Here is a 15939-nt window from a genome sequence, read left to right as displayed (position 1 = left end):
GTGAAGGGCGGAGTCTGAGGGTGCGGCCTAAATGGGCGAACGGAAGCGCAGGGGTGCTGAGGATGGGTAAAGCGGGGCGCAGGCCGCAGACCAGTCCCGGAGAGATGATTTCCAAGGAGTTTACTAAGTACGGGGGCGTGCATTGGGCGGCGGGCAGCCGGCGCTCTGCTCCCGAACTACCGCAGTTCCGCGGCCGCACGCGCGCAGCGGGCAAACCCGCGCACGCCCATCGGCTGCGGCGGCACAGGCTGCGGTTCTTCGCTCGGTGCCCGGGCGGTCCCGAGAGAGGGAGCCCCCACCTACCCGTGTCCCCCTAAGCAGAACACAGCAGCCTTCCAACACCCGAAAAGCTCCACCTCCGCTCTCCCGCGAAACTATCCTAACTGGCAGCCCCGCGCCTGGGAGGATGCGGGCGGGTGCGGGCCGGCTCCGCAGTGCCAAGCCGCAGCAGCCCAGCCCAGCCCGCCTGGAACGGGAGGGCGGGCCCCCGCCCGGCCCCGGGGCTCCGGGACCACGAGGTGGGCCACGCGGGCGGGGGCGCCCGGGTTCGGCTGCGGCCACCGCCCCTCCTGCGGCTGGAGCGCTTCCAGAGCAGAGGCGCAGGCTCGCTCGCCGCTGCGCGCGCTCAGCGTCCTCCCCGCGGCTCCGCTCCTCCTCCTCCTCCTCCTCCCCGCCAGCCGCGGCTCCCGCAGGCGGCTCCTGGCGGCAGAGGGAGAGCGCCTCCCCCTCCTCTCGCTCCCTCTCCCCTCGCTCTCTCCCTGCTAACTTTCCCGAGCCCCGACCGGCGGCGCAGAGCTCCCCAGCAGCCTAGGGGCCGACTCCCGACCGGGGGCGGAGAGCGCGGCTGTGCGGGCTATCCCATCCCCGCGCCCCGGGCGCGCTCCGGAGAGGACAGGACAGGACGATGTCCGGGGCTGGGGACCGAGGCCAAGCCCCGGCGAGATGGCTGGGCCCTGGGCTATTGGGTAAGGCAGCCCCAGCTTAGTCTCTTCTCATGCCCGCCACCCCCCCCAAACCCCACAACTCCCCCCTGTCCCCAGAAGGGACACGCGGAAAGAGGGGTGCCTTGGCCGGGTGGGCCTTGGAAGGCGACACGGAACAGCATGGTGGCCACTGGCTTCCCGCTGGACGCCCTGCCCAGGCTGTATTCCCTGGAGACGGTGCGCGTCCCCGCACCCCATCAGCCGGCCAGCCTCCCGATGAGTTTTTGGCTGGCGCGGGTGCCTTCAGCTCCAGGCGTCTGAGGCTGGGACCTGGGACTGCAGCATGAGCCTCCGGGGTGAGGGTCTGTGCCGTGGGTGTAGGGGTTGCACATGCGCTCTTTGGGATGGTGCTAGTTTGCACCCCCCCCCCCCCGTGGAGCTGCTGGATTCCCAGGCGTCAGGCGTGCACCGGTAGGTGGGGGTGGGGGGCTCCCCTTCCTCCCCTGGGACCTTGTTTGCTCATGCTCTCACTGCCTTCCCTGCAGCTCCATACTAAAAACTGGCCAGGGCTGGAAGGGCTTGGGGAACCTGTCGTAAGCTCCCTTTGGGGCCAGGGCCTGTCTCTCTTCTACAAAGATTCCATGGGGAGGATCTGACTGGCATCCTCCTGGCTCTTGGATTTGGGGGTGAATATGAAGACCCCAGGAGACCTGTCCTGAGGCCACAGAGGAACCGGGTATTATTCACATCTATTAATATGCACATGATAGTTTTGAGTGCTGGACTCCAAGAGGTTATGGAATGAGATTTATTAATCCGGAATGTAATTTCATCACAAATTGTAGCCCGACTTCCATGTAAGCCGACTCCGTCGTTGGCACCTGTGCCTCTTCTGTTTATATTTGTCAGATTTGACTTCCGGCAGCTCCCCGCCTGGGTGAGGCACGCGGTGGAGGTATTAGTGCTACTGCTTTGCAAATGGCCATTGCATGCAGACCTATCCCCTGGGTGCCTGGTGGCCGAGGGGACAGCATCTCTTTAATTGGGAGCCGCTGCGCGGCTCACAGCTCTGCAGTTACATAGAAGACCCGCGCTGCCCCTCTGCTGCTGGCATGCACGCCAAGCTGAGCCCGAGTGCACCCAGGGCCAGTCTGCTCATTCCCTCCGGCCCCTCTCAGACCAGCCCAGCCTCCCCCCACATCTGGCCGTGCCAGGGGCAAGAGGTCGCCTAGGAATTCAGGGTCATACAGTCATTCCAGTTCTGAGCTTGCCTGCCTCCTGCTGCCACCAGTCCCTGGGCTGTTAAACTATTCATAGAATGTTCTAGGCCTCTGTGGGCAACGGAGAGGGCCCTGAAAACTGTGTCTGTGTGCCTCTGTGTGTAGGGGGACTGTGGCCAGAGTCTTGATCCATTTCTCCAGGGGCAAGCTCCTGCCTCCTGCAAGGACCGTTCAGTGGGGCAGACCAGGGGGCCCATCAGAATGAATCCCTGAGCCGCCCTCTGGGAGCCCAGGAGAGAGCAGAGCCACTTGTAGGTGGGAGTTCTGCAGCCACAGAGCTGGCCCCACTGGGCTGCAGAGGGACTGGGGTGTCCTTGGGCCTTGCTCTGAGCTTGGGTCACAGATCACATCCTCGCTGTGAGCCCATGGGCAGGTGTGGAGATGCCTGGAGATGTTCTCTGGGGGCCTTAGGGTGCGCAGGGGCTTTGGAAACTAAAGCCCAGAGTGCTGCTAAGGAGAGGGGGCTGTGGTCCTGAGAGGGACAGTGGCTCTCCCAGGGGTGCATGGTTAAAGTGGGGGTCAGGTGGGACGGAATGCAGGCCTCTTGGGCTCGGGTGCACCAAGCTGCCTCCTAGCTGATCCAAGGATGGTGAGGGGCAAGGTCAGCAGGATTTAAGTTCAGGGCAGGAGAAGGGGTGAGGTTTTCTGGGCCACAGCACGGATGCATGAAGGCTTGGGGGCCCCCGGAGCTGCTGCTTTCATGGCTGTGGAGACTGTGGACAGCAGGAAATCCCCAGCCCCCCGTCCCTCTCCTCATATCTCACAGACTGAGCCCAATGCAATTTTTTGGGGAGAATGTTTATTTGAAAGTCAGAGTTACATTGCTGGTGCCACGGCTCACTAGGCTAATCCTCCACCTGCGGCGCTGGCACCCTGGGTTCTAGTCCCAGTGGGGGCGCCGGTTCTGTCCCGGTTGCTGCTCTTCCAGTCCAGCTCTCTGCTGTGGCCCAGGAAGGCAGTGGAGGATGGCCCAGGTGCTTGAGCCCTGCACCCCATGGGAGACCAGGAGGAAGCACCTGGCTCCTGCCTTGGGATCAGCACAGCACGCCGGCCTTGGCGGCCATTTAGGGGGGTGAACCAACAGAAGGAAGACCTTGCTCTCTGTCTCTCTCTCTCACTGTCTAACTCTGCCTGTTAAAAAAAAGGTCAGAGTTACAGAGAGAAAGGGAGAGGCAGAGAGCTCTTCCATCCACTGGTTCATTCCTCAAATAGCTGCAATGGCCAGAGCTGGGCCAGGCTGAAGCCAGGAGCTGGGAGCTTCATCGGGGTTTCCCACATGGGTGCAGGGGCCTAAGCACTTGGGCCATCTTCCGCTGCTTTCTCAGGTGCCTTTGCAGGGAGCTGGATTGGAAGTGGAGCAGCTGGGACTCAAACTGGCAGCCGTATGGGATGCTGGCATCACGGGCAACAGCTTAACCTGCTACGCTGTAGTGCCAGTCTCCCAATGTGATTTTTGATAACCCAACGAGATACCCTTTTCTTAGATGAAGGAGCAGTTTTCAAGGCTGTGTCGTCGCCTCTGAGGCTGCTGTGGGTTCCAGGCTCTTCCTAAGCATGGCTCTGGCAGTGGAGCTGTCCTGCCCACCCCTGCGTTGTTCCCTGATTTGCTTAATTGCTGTGCTCCATGTTTAATTACCACTTGTAAGAGTGCTGTGTTGCACAACCCTCTTTCCCTTGGTGTGTATTTATTAAGAGCTTGTTTAATGAGGATGCAATTAAGGGGAGGGTGTCCCACTCAGAGGAAGAGGAGTTCCTGGAGAAGAGGAGAGGGACGGGGAGAAGCAGAGGGAGAGCCCGCGTTGAAGTCTGGAGATGATGGTTCATTTTCTTTCTGAATTTGCGGGAGGTGCAGGCCCATGGGGACACCCAAGAGAGAAGGCCCCCAGCACTTGGGACCGGCCACCTCCTGGTGGGATGAGGATGAGGGTGCTGCGCAGACTCAGGCACAGGGAGCCACCCACCCGGCCCTGGGGCGGGCCCTCCAGGGGCACTGGGATGGCCGCATAAGCCACGGTCAGGCCATGCCGGCACACCTGCTCTGTGGTCTGCGGGAGCCCCAGGCACGCTGCTTGGCCTTGTTTGTAAAGCTGGCTTCCTTGAGCAGGCAGTGCTGTCTCAGGGGCACGCTGCTATCTGGCAAAGCTCCTGGGGGCTGGCAGGAAGCAGGCGGGTTGCCTAGGGAGAGGGAGCTGAAATCTTTCCTCTGTCGCTGGGCTCAGGGGCCCAGCATGGCCCAGCCCTGCCTCCCACAGCCTCCTGGGCCTGCACCCCAGGAGGGGTCCAGTCCTGCCGGCCTCGGCCCACTTTCCGTCTCCCAGCTCTAACTTGGAGCCTTGGAGCCTCTCTGCCTCCCTGGGGGCCACAATGCTGAGGCTGGGCGCTGAAGCCAGGTGCGAGCTCATGGGGGATGGGCAGCCTCCCCCGCCCTGGTGTGTGTGTGTGTGTGTGTGTGTGACAGAGAGAGAGAGAGAGAGAGAGAGAGAGAGAGACTGATCCCTGTGTGTGGGAAGGTGATGGAATGTTTGCCTGGGTGCCATCAGATGGCTGCAGGTATGAATGTGGAATAGCGACGTTTGCATGTGATGGATACTTGGGAATCCTGAGTGAATCCTCAGATAAGCCCCAGCACCCAGTGAGGATAGCAGGGGCCTGAGGACTTCAGAGAACGGCCCAGGAAACTGCTGCTGTGAGAGTGGCTAAGTGATCAGGGCCGCTGAGTGAGCAAAGGCAACAATTTGGGGCTTAGAAGTCCACATGATGGTGACCAGGAGGACCTGTGCGTCAACTCCACGGTGCCAGGAAGAGCCCCCGCTCCCAGACTGCAATGTGCACACATGCACAGACACACATGCACACACATGTTGCAATGTGCACACACACACATGGACACACACATGGGCACACACAGGCTGCAATGTGCACGCACACGCATGAACACACACATGGGCACACACAGGCTGCAATGTGCACACACATGCACACACACGAGCACACAAGGCTGCAATGTGTACACACACGTGAACACACACATGAGCACACACAGGCTGCAATGTGCACACACATGAACACACACATGAGCACACACAGGCTGCAATGCGCACACACATGAGCACACACGAGCACACACATGTTGCAATGTGCACACACATGACCACACACATGAGCACACACATGTTGCAATGTGCACACACATGTATGAACACACACATGAGCACACACAGGCTGCAATGTGCACACACACATGAACACACACATGAGCACACACAGGCTGCAATGTGCACACACACGCATGAGCACACACAGGCTGCAATGTGCACGCACACATGCACACACACATGCAAGGCACATATGTGCACACACCCACATGAACACACACACCTGTACTCCTTGGCTTTCTAAGGAGTTAAGTTTAGGACAACACAAGGAAAGTCCTTTACTCCAGGGAAGTAGCCACAGGGAAGTGACCCAAGCTACATCACAGGGCCGGGAGAAGATAAATCATTGCAGGAGTGGCCTGCAGACATTCTGGGCTGACACTGGTCATTAAGGGAAGGGAGGGGCGCCCTGCTTACAGGCGGACCTGCGGTGGCACAGCCCTGGCCCCTCCCCCCCTTCCCAACACCGCCCTCCTCCGCCCGCAGGGTGCCCACCACAGAAGCTCTTGTGTTTTCCAGCCATCCTTGCCCTGGCTGGGGAGGGACTTGCTGGATGGGGCACTTCTGGCTTTCTAGAGGCCAGCGGGCAGAGCGGGGCCACCTTGCACCTGCTGACCAGTCCTCTCCTGGCTCAGCATCCTGCCGGAGCAGCCTGCCAAGGCCACCATGGGTCAGCACCTGCCATCGCTCACTTCTCGCCCCTAGCACAGCCTCACAGGTGAGACGTGATGTGGGTGGCAGGCCCCTGGGCTATCCCGTGCCCAAGCTGTCCAAGCATAGTCTTCCATCTGCTGGTTCACTCCCCAAATGGCTGCAATGGCCAGAGCTGAGACCATCCAAAGCCAGGAACCCAAAGTTTCTTCTGAGTGTCCCATGTGGGTGTAGGGGCCCAAGCACTTGGGCCATTCTCTGCTGCTTTCCCAGGCACATTAGCAGGGGGCTGGATCGGAAGTGGAGCAGCCAGGACTCGAACCAGCGCCCATGTGAGATGCTGGCACCGCAGGAGGCAGGCTTAACCAGCTACTCCACCGCGCCAGCCCTGGGCCCCAGCAGCCCCAGGGGACTGCTGCCCTGGGCCCCGGCTGGAGAGGCCGTGCTGCCCTCTGGATTTTGATGCAGGCTTGAAAACCAGCCCGTAGAACAAACAGTTCCCGGGGCATGGGAGGGCTCTCTGAAATCCCATCCTGGCACTCACCAGAGCCCTGCTGGACAAATCTGGCTATTTTAGGATGTAAGGGGGAGGGGCGATATTTTCTTGCTTTGGGACTACCGGGTGCTGGAAAAGTCTCTGGTTGACCTAACTTCTCTGGGCTCAGTTGTTCCATCCACAGTATGGAGCTATAACAGTGCGGGCTTACAGGACAGATGTGAGGGTGAGCTAGGCCTGGCATATAGTAAATGCTCAACCAATAGAGTTATTGCTGTGATGGTCGCCGGTGGCATGGGTCATACTTGGGTCACTAGGGAATTCAGTTAGACAACAGAAGGCCAGAGCAGGGCAAGTGGGCGAGCAAGGAGAGGTCGTCCCTCAGCCCCGCCGGCCAATGACCTTCATAGACTGGGGTTTCCTTGAGGCGTCTGCAGGACACGAGGAGGGCCTGGGAGCCGTGGGTGGAAGCGCCGCGTGCTGCCGTGCCTGGGAGAGCACGCGGGAGCTCTGGACGTTCCCGGACAAGGGGCGCCGTGGCAGCGGCTTCCCGGGCTGCGGGCCGGCGCCTTCCGGGCCCGCCCCTGCACGCGTGCGGGGTGGTGGTGGTGGTGGTGGTGGGGGGGAGTGGTTGGGGGCCCGGTGCAGACGTCGCCTCCTGAGACCCTCTGCCCACCCGCCTCCCCGCCGAGCCCAATTCCACCGCGGCGCCGACTTCCTTCTGCTCTCGGGGTCCCGCTGGGTGTCCAGAGGGCGTCGGACTCACATGGACCACCCAGGCCCACGCGATGGGGCTCTCCGGAGCCGCGCAGGAGCCTCCAGGCCCCCTCGGCCAGGGGCTCCCGGGCAGTGCGGGGATGCTGCGGCTGTTCGTCACTTTGCGGGGCCTTGCAGTTGCCGGCTTCCCCAGTGCACAAATCCCGCAAACCTTCCGGGAGGTTCCCACTTGGACAGCGGGGAGCCCCGCGCACGTTGTGGGGTGAGCCTGCAGGTGAGGGGACCGCTTTCCTTGGGCTGGGGTGCCCCCTGGTGGTCGTGCCGAGTGCCACACTCGCCGGCGATCTTCCCCATCTGGAGCTCCGGCGTGGGGGTCCTGGTGGCCTTACTAAGGGAAGCTGCGCCCCGGCACAGGTCTCCTCCTGCTGCCCGTGGCCCTGTCACTGGAGGTGTCCGTGGGGAAGGCCACCACCATTTACGCCGTCAACGGCACGGAGATCCTGCTGCCTTGCACCTTCTCCAGCTGCTTTGGCTTTGAGAACCTCCGCTTCTGGTGGTCCTACAACACCAGTGACACCTACAAGAAGGTAAGGAGGACAGGGCGGCCCGCCCCCACCAGCTGCCTCCCCGCGGTGAGGGCCACGCCTCCTGCCCCCTTTTCTCCAGAGTCAGGACCGGCCAGAGTGGGAGGGGTGCTTGGATCGTCTTGTGGGGATTTGGGATCTGTTGGGATTCTTGGCTGGAGTCCTAGGGTCCTAAGCAGTCCCTGGAAATCGGGATGCTTAGGTCAAAATTAGTAGTCTAATTTCACAAACGCCAGCGAGAAAGGCCTTTGGAAGTCTTGGGGAGGGTCCTGATGGGGCAAGTGCTGGGGGCTAGGGGCCAGGAGGAGAGCTGGTGGTGGAGGGCAGGTCTGCCCTGACAGGGGCGGGTGTGTGGGGGATGGGCGGGCCAGCAGGTGGTACTGGGGCCCTGGTCAGGGAGCCACAGCGGCTGCCCCTGGGCATCACTAAACGCTGACCTCAGAGCCGTGGGAGTGACCCAGCTGTCCTGATGTAAAAGGCTCACAGAAAGACAGCAGTGGGGTCTCCACGTTTCAGGAACATCTCACAAAAGGAAATGGCCAGCCAGTGCCGTGGCTCACTTGGCTAATCCCCCGCCTGTGGCGCTGACACCCTGGGTTCTAGTCCCGATTGGGGTGCCAGTTCTGTCCCGGTTGCTCCTCTTCCAGTCCAGCTCTCTGCTGTGGCCCGGGAAGGCAGTGGAGGATGGCCCAAGTGCTTGGGCCCTGCACCCGCATGGGAGACCAAAGGAAGCACCGGGCTCCTGGCTTTGGATCAGCGTGGTGCGCCGGCCACAGCGTGCCAACCGTAGCGGCCATTTGGGGGGTGAACCAATGGAAAAGGAAGACTTTCTCTCTCTCTCTCTCTCTCTCACTGTCTACTCTGTCTGTCAAAAAAAAAAATTAAAAAAAATTTTAAAAAAGGAAATGGCCCGAGAGTGAAATGTGCCAAGTTCAGGTTCCCTGCAGCCTGCAGGTGGGAGGAGCACCTGGGCCGGCAGGTGCTTCCTGCACGTGGACAAGGGCGGTGCCGGGAGACCGGGATGAAGTCACCCTGAGTCTTTTGTGGGGCATCTTCTCTGCCCTGCTCGCCCCTCCCCCTCAGCTCATCGAAGGGATTGTGAAGAATGAGAAGTCAGACCCCAAGGTGAAGCTGCGGGACAACGACCGTGTCTCCCTGGAGGGCACCACCAAGGAGAAGATGAACAACATCTCCATCCTGCTGCGGAGCCTGGAGTTCAGCGACACGGGCAAGTACACCTGCCACGTGAAGAACCCCAAGGAGAAGGACCTCGAGCACCAGGCCACCATCTTCCTCCAAGTCGTCGATAAACGTAGGCCAGGGGCTGGGCCGGGGCAGGTGCACCCGTGGCTGCTTCTCCTTCTCTTTGCACTATCACGAATTACTGCCGTTGCACCTGGACGCTAGCATTCCGTGTGAACGCTTACCCCACTGCTGAAATGGGAACATGGCTGCAATCCCCTGGGGTGGCTGCGAGGGTTAGGAAGCCACCTGGATGTGTTTTGTGACTAGCAAAGCTCCCTGTCTCTCTCGATGGCGGTCATTGCTACTCCTGTGGCTTCTGTTAGCAAAGGTGGGTTGAAGGCCAGGGATTGTGCTAGAAAGTTCTAGGAATGACGCGAGGGGTGGGAGACAGGTACAGTGGGGACTGCAGCAGGGCCAGAGCAGGACAGGCCCACCGGTCAGTCGAGGCAGAGACAGCAGGGGTGGAATCAGACACGCTGCCCGCCCCTCCAGATGTCTGTCCTGCTGTGAGGGGTTCCAGTCTGCTTGGCCAGTGCTGGAGAAGCTGGGCGGGGCCTTGCAAAGCCCCGGGAAGTGAGGGAGCAGAGGGGAAGGGAGGGAAACCTGGGCGGGAACCCCAGTCCGAGGCCTCGTGTGCCCCTGGGCCTTCACACCTGCTGGGCAATGGGGCGCACCTGCAGAGAGAGAAGCTTTGCCTGTGCCAAGGGCAGGGCCAGAGGCCAGCGGGGCAACTTCTCCTGAATCAGCTCTATGTGTGGTGGCCCCTCTGCTCCCTGTCTGGGCTCCTGCCACCCTGCTTTGTGCCCGGCCCTGTAGGAGGGACAAGAACTGACATGTAGGGCGCTGGTGGTCTCCTTTCCCTCAGCGCCTCTGCTTTGTGCACAGTCCCTGGGAGGAGCCTCCCACTCCGTGGTTGTAGGTGTTCATCCGTAGAAGTCAGCAGCACACACGTGCCGGGGACCGGCCCCGCATGGCCCTGGTCCAGGGTGCCGAGGGCACCTTCCTGCTCTCCTGCATGTGCTGACTTCCCCCGACCTGGAAAGACAGACCATAAAACAGCAAGAAGAGAACTATACCAGACATGAGGCATGATTAGTGTTACGGAGAAACAAATGGAGCAGGGGAGGGAGATGGGGCGTTAGTGGGGTGGCTTGGCAAGGCCTCCCTGGACAAAGGTGAAGTTGTGACCTTTGAAGAAGGCAAGAGAAGAAGCTGGGAAGCTGCCTTTGGGATGGCAGGTCCTGTGCAAAGGCCCTGGGGCAGATTCTCAAAGAGAAGAATCTGCCCCAAGATTGTGAGGTGTGAGGGTGGCTGGGGTAGGACTAGTATTAAGAAGTGGCTCAGACTGAGCCAGATTGTGTGGGGCTCTGCACGTGTGAGTGACATGGAGCCACTGAAGGACTCCGAGGGGGAGGGAAGCACATGGAAAATGGCTCTCCAGTCACGGCAGACACCCAGGTGCGGGCCAGGGTGGCTGTGGTTGATTGGATTCTGGAACTAAAACAGAAACCAAAAACTTTATGGCAGTGTTGTGGTGCAGTAGGTCAGCTGCTACTTGCAGCACCAGCATCCCATGTTGAAGCAGAGCGCTGGTTCATATCCTGGCTGCTCCTCTTCTGGTCCAGCTTCCTGCTCATGTGCCTGGGAAGGCAGCAGAAGATGGCTCCTGTGCTCAGAGCCCTGCTACTCGCCTGGGAAGCCGGGTGGAGCTCCGGGCTCCTGGCTTCAGCCTGGCTCAGCCCTGGCTGTTGCAGCCATTTGGGCAGTGAACTGACAAGTGGAAGATCTCTCTCTCTCTCTCTCTCTCACCTTCTCTATCACTCTGCCTTTTAAAGAAATGAAATAAATCTTTTAAAAAATGGAGAGCAAGAGAGAGAGAGACACAAAAAGAGAGGGCTGCTGTTCACTGGTCCAATCCCCAGTACCTGGAGCTGGGCTGGGACTGTAGCCAGGGGCTGGGAATTCAATTCGAGTCTCCCACGTGGGTGCCAGGGGTCCAACTGGAGCCATCACCGCTACCTTCCAGGGTGCATGGTAGCAGAAAGCCGGAGCCTGGAGTGGGGCTGGGACTTGAACCCAGGAACTCCAGCTGGTGACACAGACGTCTTAATTGCTAGGCCAAATCGCCTGCTCCCTGAAGTTTTTCTGAAGTTAGGATTCTCCGTCAGGATTCCCAGGTGGGCTGGGTAAGAGGCTTGAGAAGAAGAGAGGAGCCAGGGAGGAGTCCAGGGGCCTTGAGCCGCTCTGTTGGAAGGCCCAAGGTGCTCTCAGTGGGACTGGGGAGACAGTGGGTGCAGCAGGTCTGGGAGGAAGGAGGGAGGGAGGTCAGGTTTCAGATGGGGAAGTCGAGGCTGCACGGTGTCGGGACCTGCCCAGTGCTACCTGAGTTAGTGACGGTTAAAATCCAGACAACCCGACTCTGAAGTTTTCCCATCACCTATGAGACGCCGTGGAGACAGCTTCATCTTTCCTCCGTGGGCAGAGAGACTTAGGAAGAAGAATGAAATTCTCACCCGGCACTTGGGGCTGGGGTCCTGACTCAAACCTGGGTGTTGCGGGACCTGGTTCTGGTTTGTGGCAGTCTTGGGTGTGTGCGGGAGGACACGGGTGCAGAGGCGGAGGGGGAGAGGGCCTCTGAGGGTGGGGCCTTAGCCTGGTGGGTGCCGCGTTCCTGCCTCCCCTGCTTCCTGCCGCAGGCCTGGGGAGGGCTGGGGCCCAGGCTGTGGAGGGTGCACAGCTGCTGGCTGGCCTGTCAGGGGCTGGGCCCCGGTGACCCTGCCCCTCCCGCCGTGCCCTGCAGTGGAGGAAGTGGACAACACCGTGACGCTCATCATCCTGGCCGTCGTGGGGGGGGTCATCGGGCTCCTCGTCTTCATCCTGCTGCTCAAGAAGTTCATCGCCTTCATCATCAAGAAGACCCAGGAGAAGAAGTGAGCCCCCCCACCGTTCCCCCCACCAGCCCCCATCTCCTCTCTTCCCTCCCCTCCCCACCAGCCCCCATCTCCTCCCCTCCTCCCCCCTGCCTCCCCCACCCCATCTCCTCCCCCTGCCCCTGTCATCCCCTCCCGCCAGCCCCTGTCTCCTCCCCTCCCTCCCCTGCTGCCCCCCTCCCACCAGTTTCTCTCTTCTCCCCTCCTTTCCCTCCCCTGCCATCCCCCCTCCCACCAGCCCCCATCTCCTCCCCCACCATCCCCCTCCCACCAGCCCCCCTCTCCTCCCTTCCCTCCCCTCCCCACCAGTCTCCTCCCACCAACTCCCATCTCCCTCCACCCTGCCTGGTTCTACCTCCTCTGTCAGCCTGCAGTCCCCTTCTTCCCCTCACACCACCCCCGCTCCTCCTCCCCCTTCCTAATCACAGCACTCTCTGGCCAGTCCCTGAGTTCTAGCCCCCTCCCACTTCCTCCCCCTCCCATATGAATTTATTGAAACCGTTAATCAGTCAATCAGACAATCCGGTGAGCACAGGTGTGCAATCCTCTAGCTCCTCCCCCTCCCACTGGCTCCCTTCCCATCCGTGAGCTTCTTTCTTTCCATTTGTATCACTCAACCCAAAGCCCTACCAAAGGACAAAATTCTACGTGCAGCTCGGAGCTGGGGACCCTTCCAGGGAGATGGGAGCCTTTGATGTGAAGCCCTGAACATTCACGTGGGAGGGGAGAGGGCGGAGGGGGAGGGGCAGAGGGGTAAGCCCAAGGCCTGGCATTTCTGGAACAGGGTCTGGCAGGGCCCAAGGTAGCAGGTGGTGCATCTTGTAAATCCAGAGCAGGGAGAAGACATCCAAAGATGCTCTCTGAGCAGGACAGGTGAGAGGAGGCAGGCCTCTCGTTGGAGAGGGCGACAGTCACGGGAAGCCAGAGAGAAGGGAGCACCACTCTGCCCTGTTGGCAGAGGGGAGGGAAGCTGCAGGCGGGAGGGCTATTGTTACCTTACAACGTTCTGCTGTATCCGGGGTGGGGGTAGGGAGGAGCCAGAGGTATGCAGCTATAACAGGCCCTGTTTTTAAGAACCAGTCTTTCCAGCGATGGCAAGCAAACATGGAGAACGAGTTTTTCAGCATATGGCCTAAAGGCACTTAGAAAACCCACAGTGACCCATTGGAGCCCCCCAAAGCAAGGCTAACAGTTTGCACTGGGTGCGCTTGCCGGTGTCCACTGCGCACCTGCCGTGGGTCAGGCCCGCCCCCAGGCATTCGCACACAGCGCCTGCCAGGTTTCTTGGACAGCTGAGCAGAGGCTCGGTGAGGTTAAGTGACTTGCCCACGGCCACACAGCTAGTGATGGAGCTGGGATCTGAACTCCAACCTATCTGGCGTCAAAGCTTAAACCATCGCCACCACATCCTGCTCACTGAGCTGATTGAGAGTTTGTTCATTCATTCATTCCTCCCTCTGGGGTGCTGTAGAGAATCCTGCCTTCCGAGATGAGGTTGAGTGCAGAGAAAGGCAATGCAAGGTCGAGGGCCGTGCAGAGACAGGGCCGCTGAGACACAGCCCCGGGGTGCGGAGGTGGGCAGACTTCCAGGGGCACTTTCTGGCCACGTGGGTGTTTGTGGTGGGCTGGGAGAGTGGAGGGGAGGGTGTTCAGATGGAGGCACCCTGGGAGACCTGAAAAGCCCACCAGGGGTTGAGAGCGAGCCTTAGGGAGCTGGAGGTGCAGGCTGAGATGGGCTTCCCTTCTGCCTGCGGGAGGTGGGGGGCGGGCCAGGGCCCCCAGGCCCCGTCACAGTCATGGAGCTCCAGAAGGGAGGGTCTGGCCACCGTGGGCAGGGGGCTGGGGCGGGCAGGCCTGGGGTAAGCCTGCGGACGGGGAATGGTCAGGGATGTTTTCCATGAGCTCTGTCCACCCAGCCTGGGCACCGCCAGGACAAACCAGGGTCGGGGCAGGACCAGCTCAGAGCACTGAGGGTGGCGTGGCTCGCCGGAAGTGTCTCCCCCATCTGACCACCTCTTTCCTGCTGCCTCCGCCCAGACCTGCCACCCTTGAGCCTGAACCCCTGCCTGCGCTGTCCCTCTATGGCCCTTGCTGTCTCACTTGTGGCCACAGACAGTTCAGGGAGCGGGGGGGGGGGGGGGGGGGGGACATCCCTGTGTCCTCAGCACACGGCCTGGCCCCAGGCCTCTGGCTGTGTGGAGACACCCAGGCCTGGTCCGTGAGAATCCTCTGTGGGCCAGGCAGCCTTCCTAGTGCTTCTGCTCCTTGCCCCAAGCCCGCTATGAAGGCCCCGTGGATGCACCTATTTTATAGATGGGCAAATGGAGCTACAGATCCCTTAGCCGCTCGGTCTCTTGCTTGGTGGATGGCAGGAGGAGAGGAGAGGGCGCAGGGTTGCATGCAGGGGGCCGTGGCATCCCTACTCACAGCATCCCCCGTCTCTCCCTCTCCAGGAAGGAGTGTCTCGTGAGCTCCTCCGGGAATGACAATACGGAGAATGGGCTGCCCGGCTCCAAGGCCGAGGAGAAACCGCCCACGAAAGTGTGAGCAGTGTGGCAGGCCGGGCAGCTGCAGAGAGCCACGGCTTCCGGTGATGAGACTAATCCTCGAGCCCCGCCCGTCTGTAGAACCCACGTGCCTGAGACACCTGCTGCTTGCCTCCAATTGTAGACTTTCTAGGCAGGGAGGCGCCGGATGTGCCTGGCCCGCCCCGCCTGCTTCCCAGCCAAGGCACCCAGGGACAGCGGCCAGCCAGGCCACCCAGGGACAGCGGCCGGCCACGGCAGAGGGGAAGGAGGGGTTGGGCCTGGATGGATGGGCTGGCCCTCCCCGACACCTGGGGAGAAGAGGTCTCCTTCTGTCTCCCTGGACCTTGGTTTTCCTCCTGATTTCTCGTCAAGAGGGACTGGGGGGAACAGTGAAGGCGACCCAGGAGCTGGGCCTGGGGGAGACCCCCATCTGGAGGACTGACCCTTTGGGTGGTGGGAGTGGGCGGTGCGGGGGGGGGGGCTGCTGGAGTTGGGGCCGCAGTGAGAGGCCAGCCTTGGCTGTGGGCCATCCCTGTTCCCCTCAGTCCCTCAAGTGCAGAGTTCCCCCCTCGCCATCCCCCGCTCGAGGGTGCCCGTCTGCCTCATCCCAGCTCCCTGTCCCACTTCCTGCTCCGGTTTCTAAACCCTGCTTGTCTGGGCCTCTATTTAACCTGGTCTCTGCCCTCTGCTTACTAAGGGACGTGCAGAGGGGACCGGAGCCCCGGGAGCAATGCCCACCCCAGCCCCACTGCTGGCAGCCCTGTCCTTGGCATGGCAGGACCATCGCCACCTGGGCACTCCAGAGCCCTGTTCTCCCCCCTCCTCCCCTGCCCCCAGATGGCAGGTGCTGTCACCTTGCTTGTGGGGTCACACCCTGGGACCTGCCGTCCCGCTGGCTTGCTCCACCTGTGCCCCTGTCACTGCTTCTCCCCTGTCCCCAGGGCTGTTCGTCCGCCAGCCCGGGGTCAAGGGCTTGCCTGTGTCTCAGGGACCCTCTTGTTTGGATGAGGGCCCTTGGCTTTTCCAGATGCTTCCTGCTCAGCTGGGCCACCCCGTCTCCCACCTGAGGTGGGGGAGCAGGGAGAGGCTGCCCACATGTGCCCTCTGCACTTTCAGAACCAGTTTGCACACCCCTGTATATGGGGCTAGACTGTGCCTTAGCTCCCCAAGTCCAGCTCTTACTCGTCTCTGCCTGCAGCCCGTGGGTCCTGGCATCACCGCACCCCACCCCCAGGGTCACGTGGCGGGGGCGCGAAGCTGGGGTTGTGTCACCTGCAACCCGTTGGCCGGCAACTGAGATGGAGACATCTGCCAGGTGCTTCCAGGGTGGTGTTGGAATTGGGGCCACCTGGTGGGTCCCTCTGTGTGAGTCCCTGTGGGGCGGAGATGGTAGATGTGATAACAGGGGTCTCCCCCACGTGCTCCTATCC

At 61.2% G+C, this 15939-nt stretch overlaps 1 protein-coding gene across 1 annotated transcript; it reads left to right on the top strand.

Moving 5' to 3' along the window:
* Window positions 1-904: 904 nt before the first annotated feature.
* On the top strand, window positions 905-14528 carry SCN4B (sodium voltage-gated channel beta subunit 4). The gene is made up of 5 exons (XM_062198381.1): window positions 905-965; window positions 7637-7809; window positions 8890-9118; window positions 11852-11981; window positions 14435-14528. Exons 1-5 carry the CDS (start codon window positions 905-907, stop codon window positions 14526-14528), a joined length of 687 nt encoding a protein of 228 aa, XP_062054365.1.
* The last annotated feature ends 1411 nt before the right edge of the window (window positions 14529-15939 follow it).

This window comes from Lepus europaeus, chromosome 7 (genome assembly GCF_033115175.1).
Source record: "Lepus europaeus isolate LE1 chromosome 7, mLepTim1.pri, whole genome shotgun sequence".
Lineage (NCBI taxonomy): Eukaryota > Metazoa > Chordata > Mammalia > Lagomorpha > Leporidae > Lepus > Lepus europaeus.
Note: the sequence above shows the minus strand (reverse complement) of the source record. Positions and strands in the feature narration are given on the sequence as shown.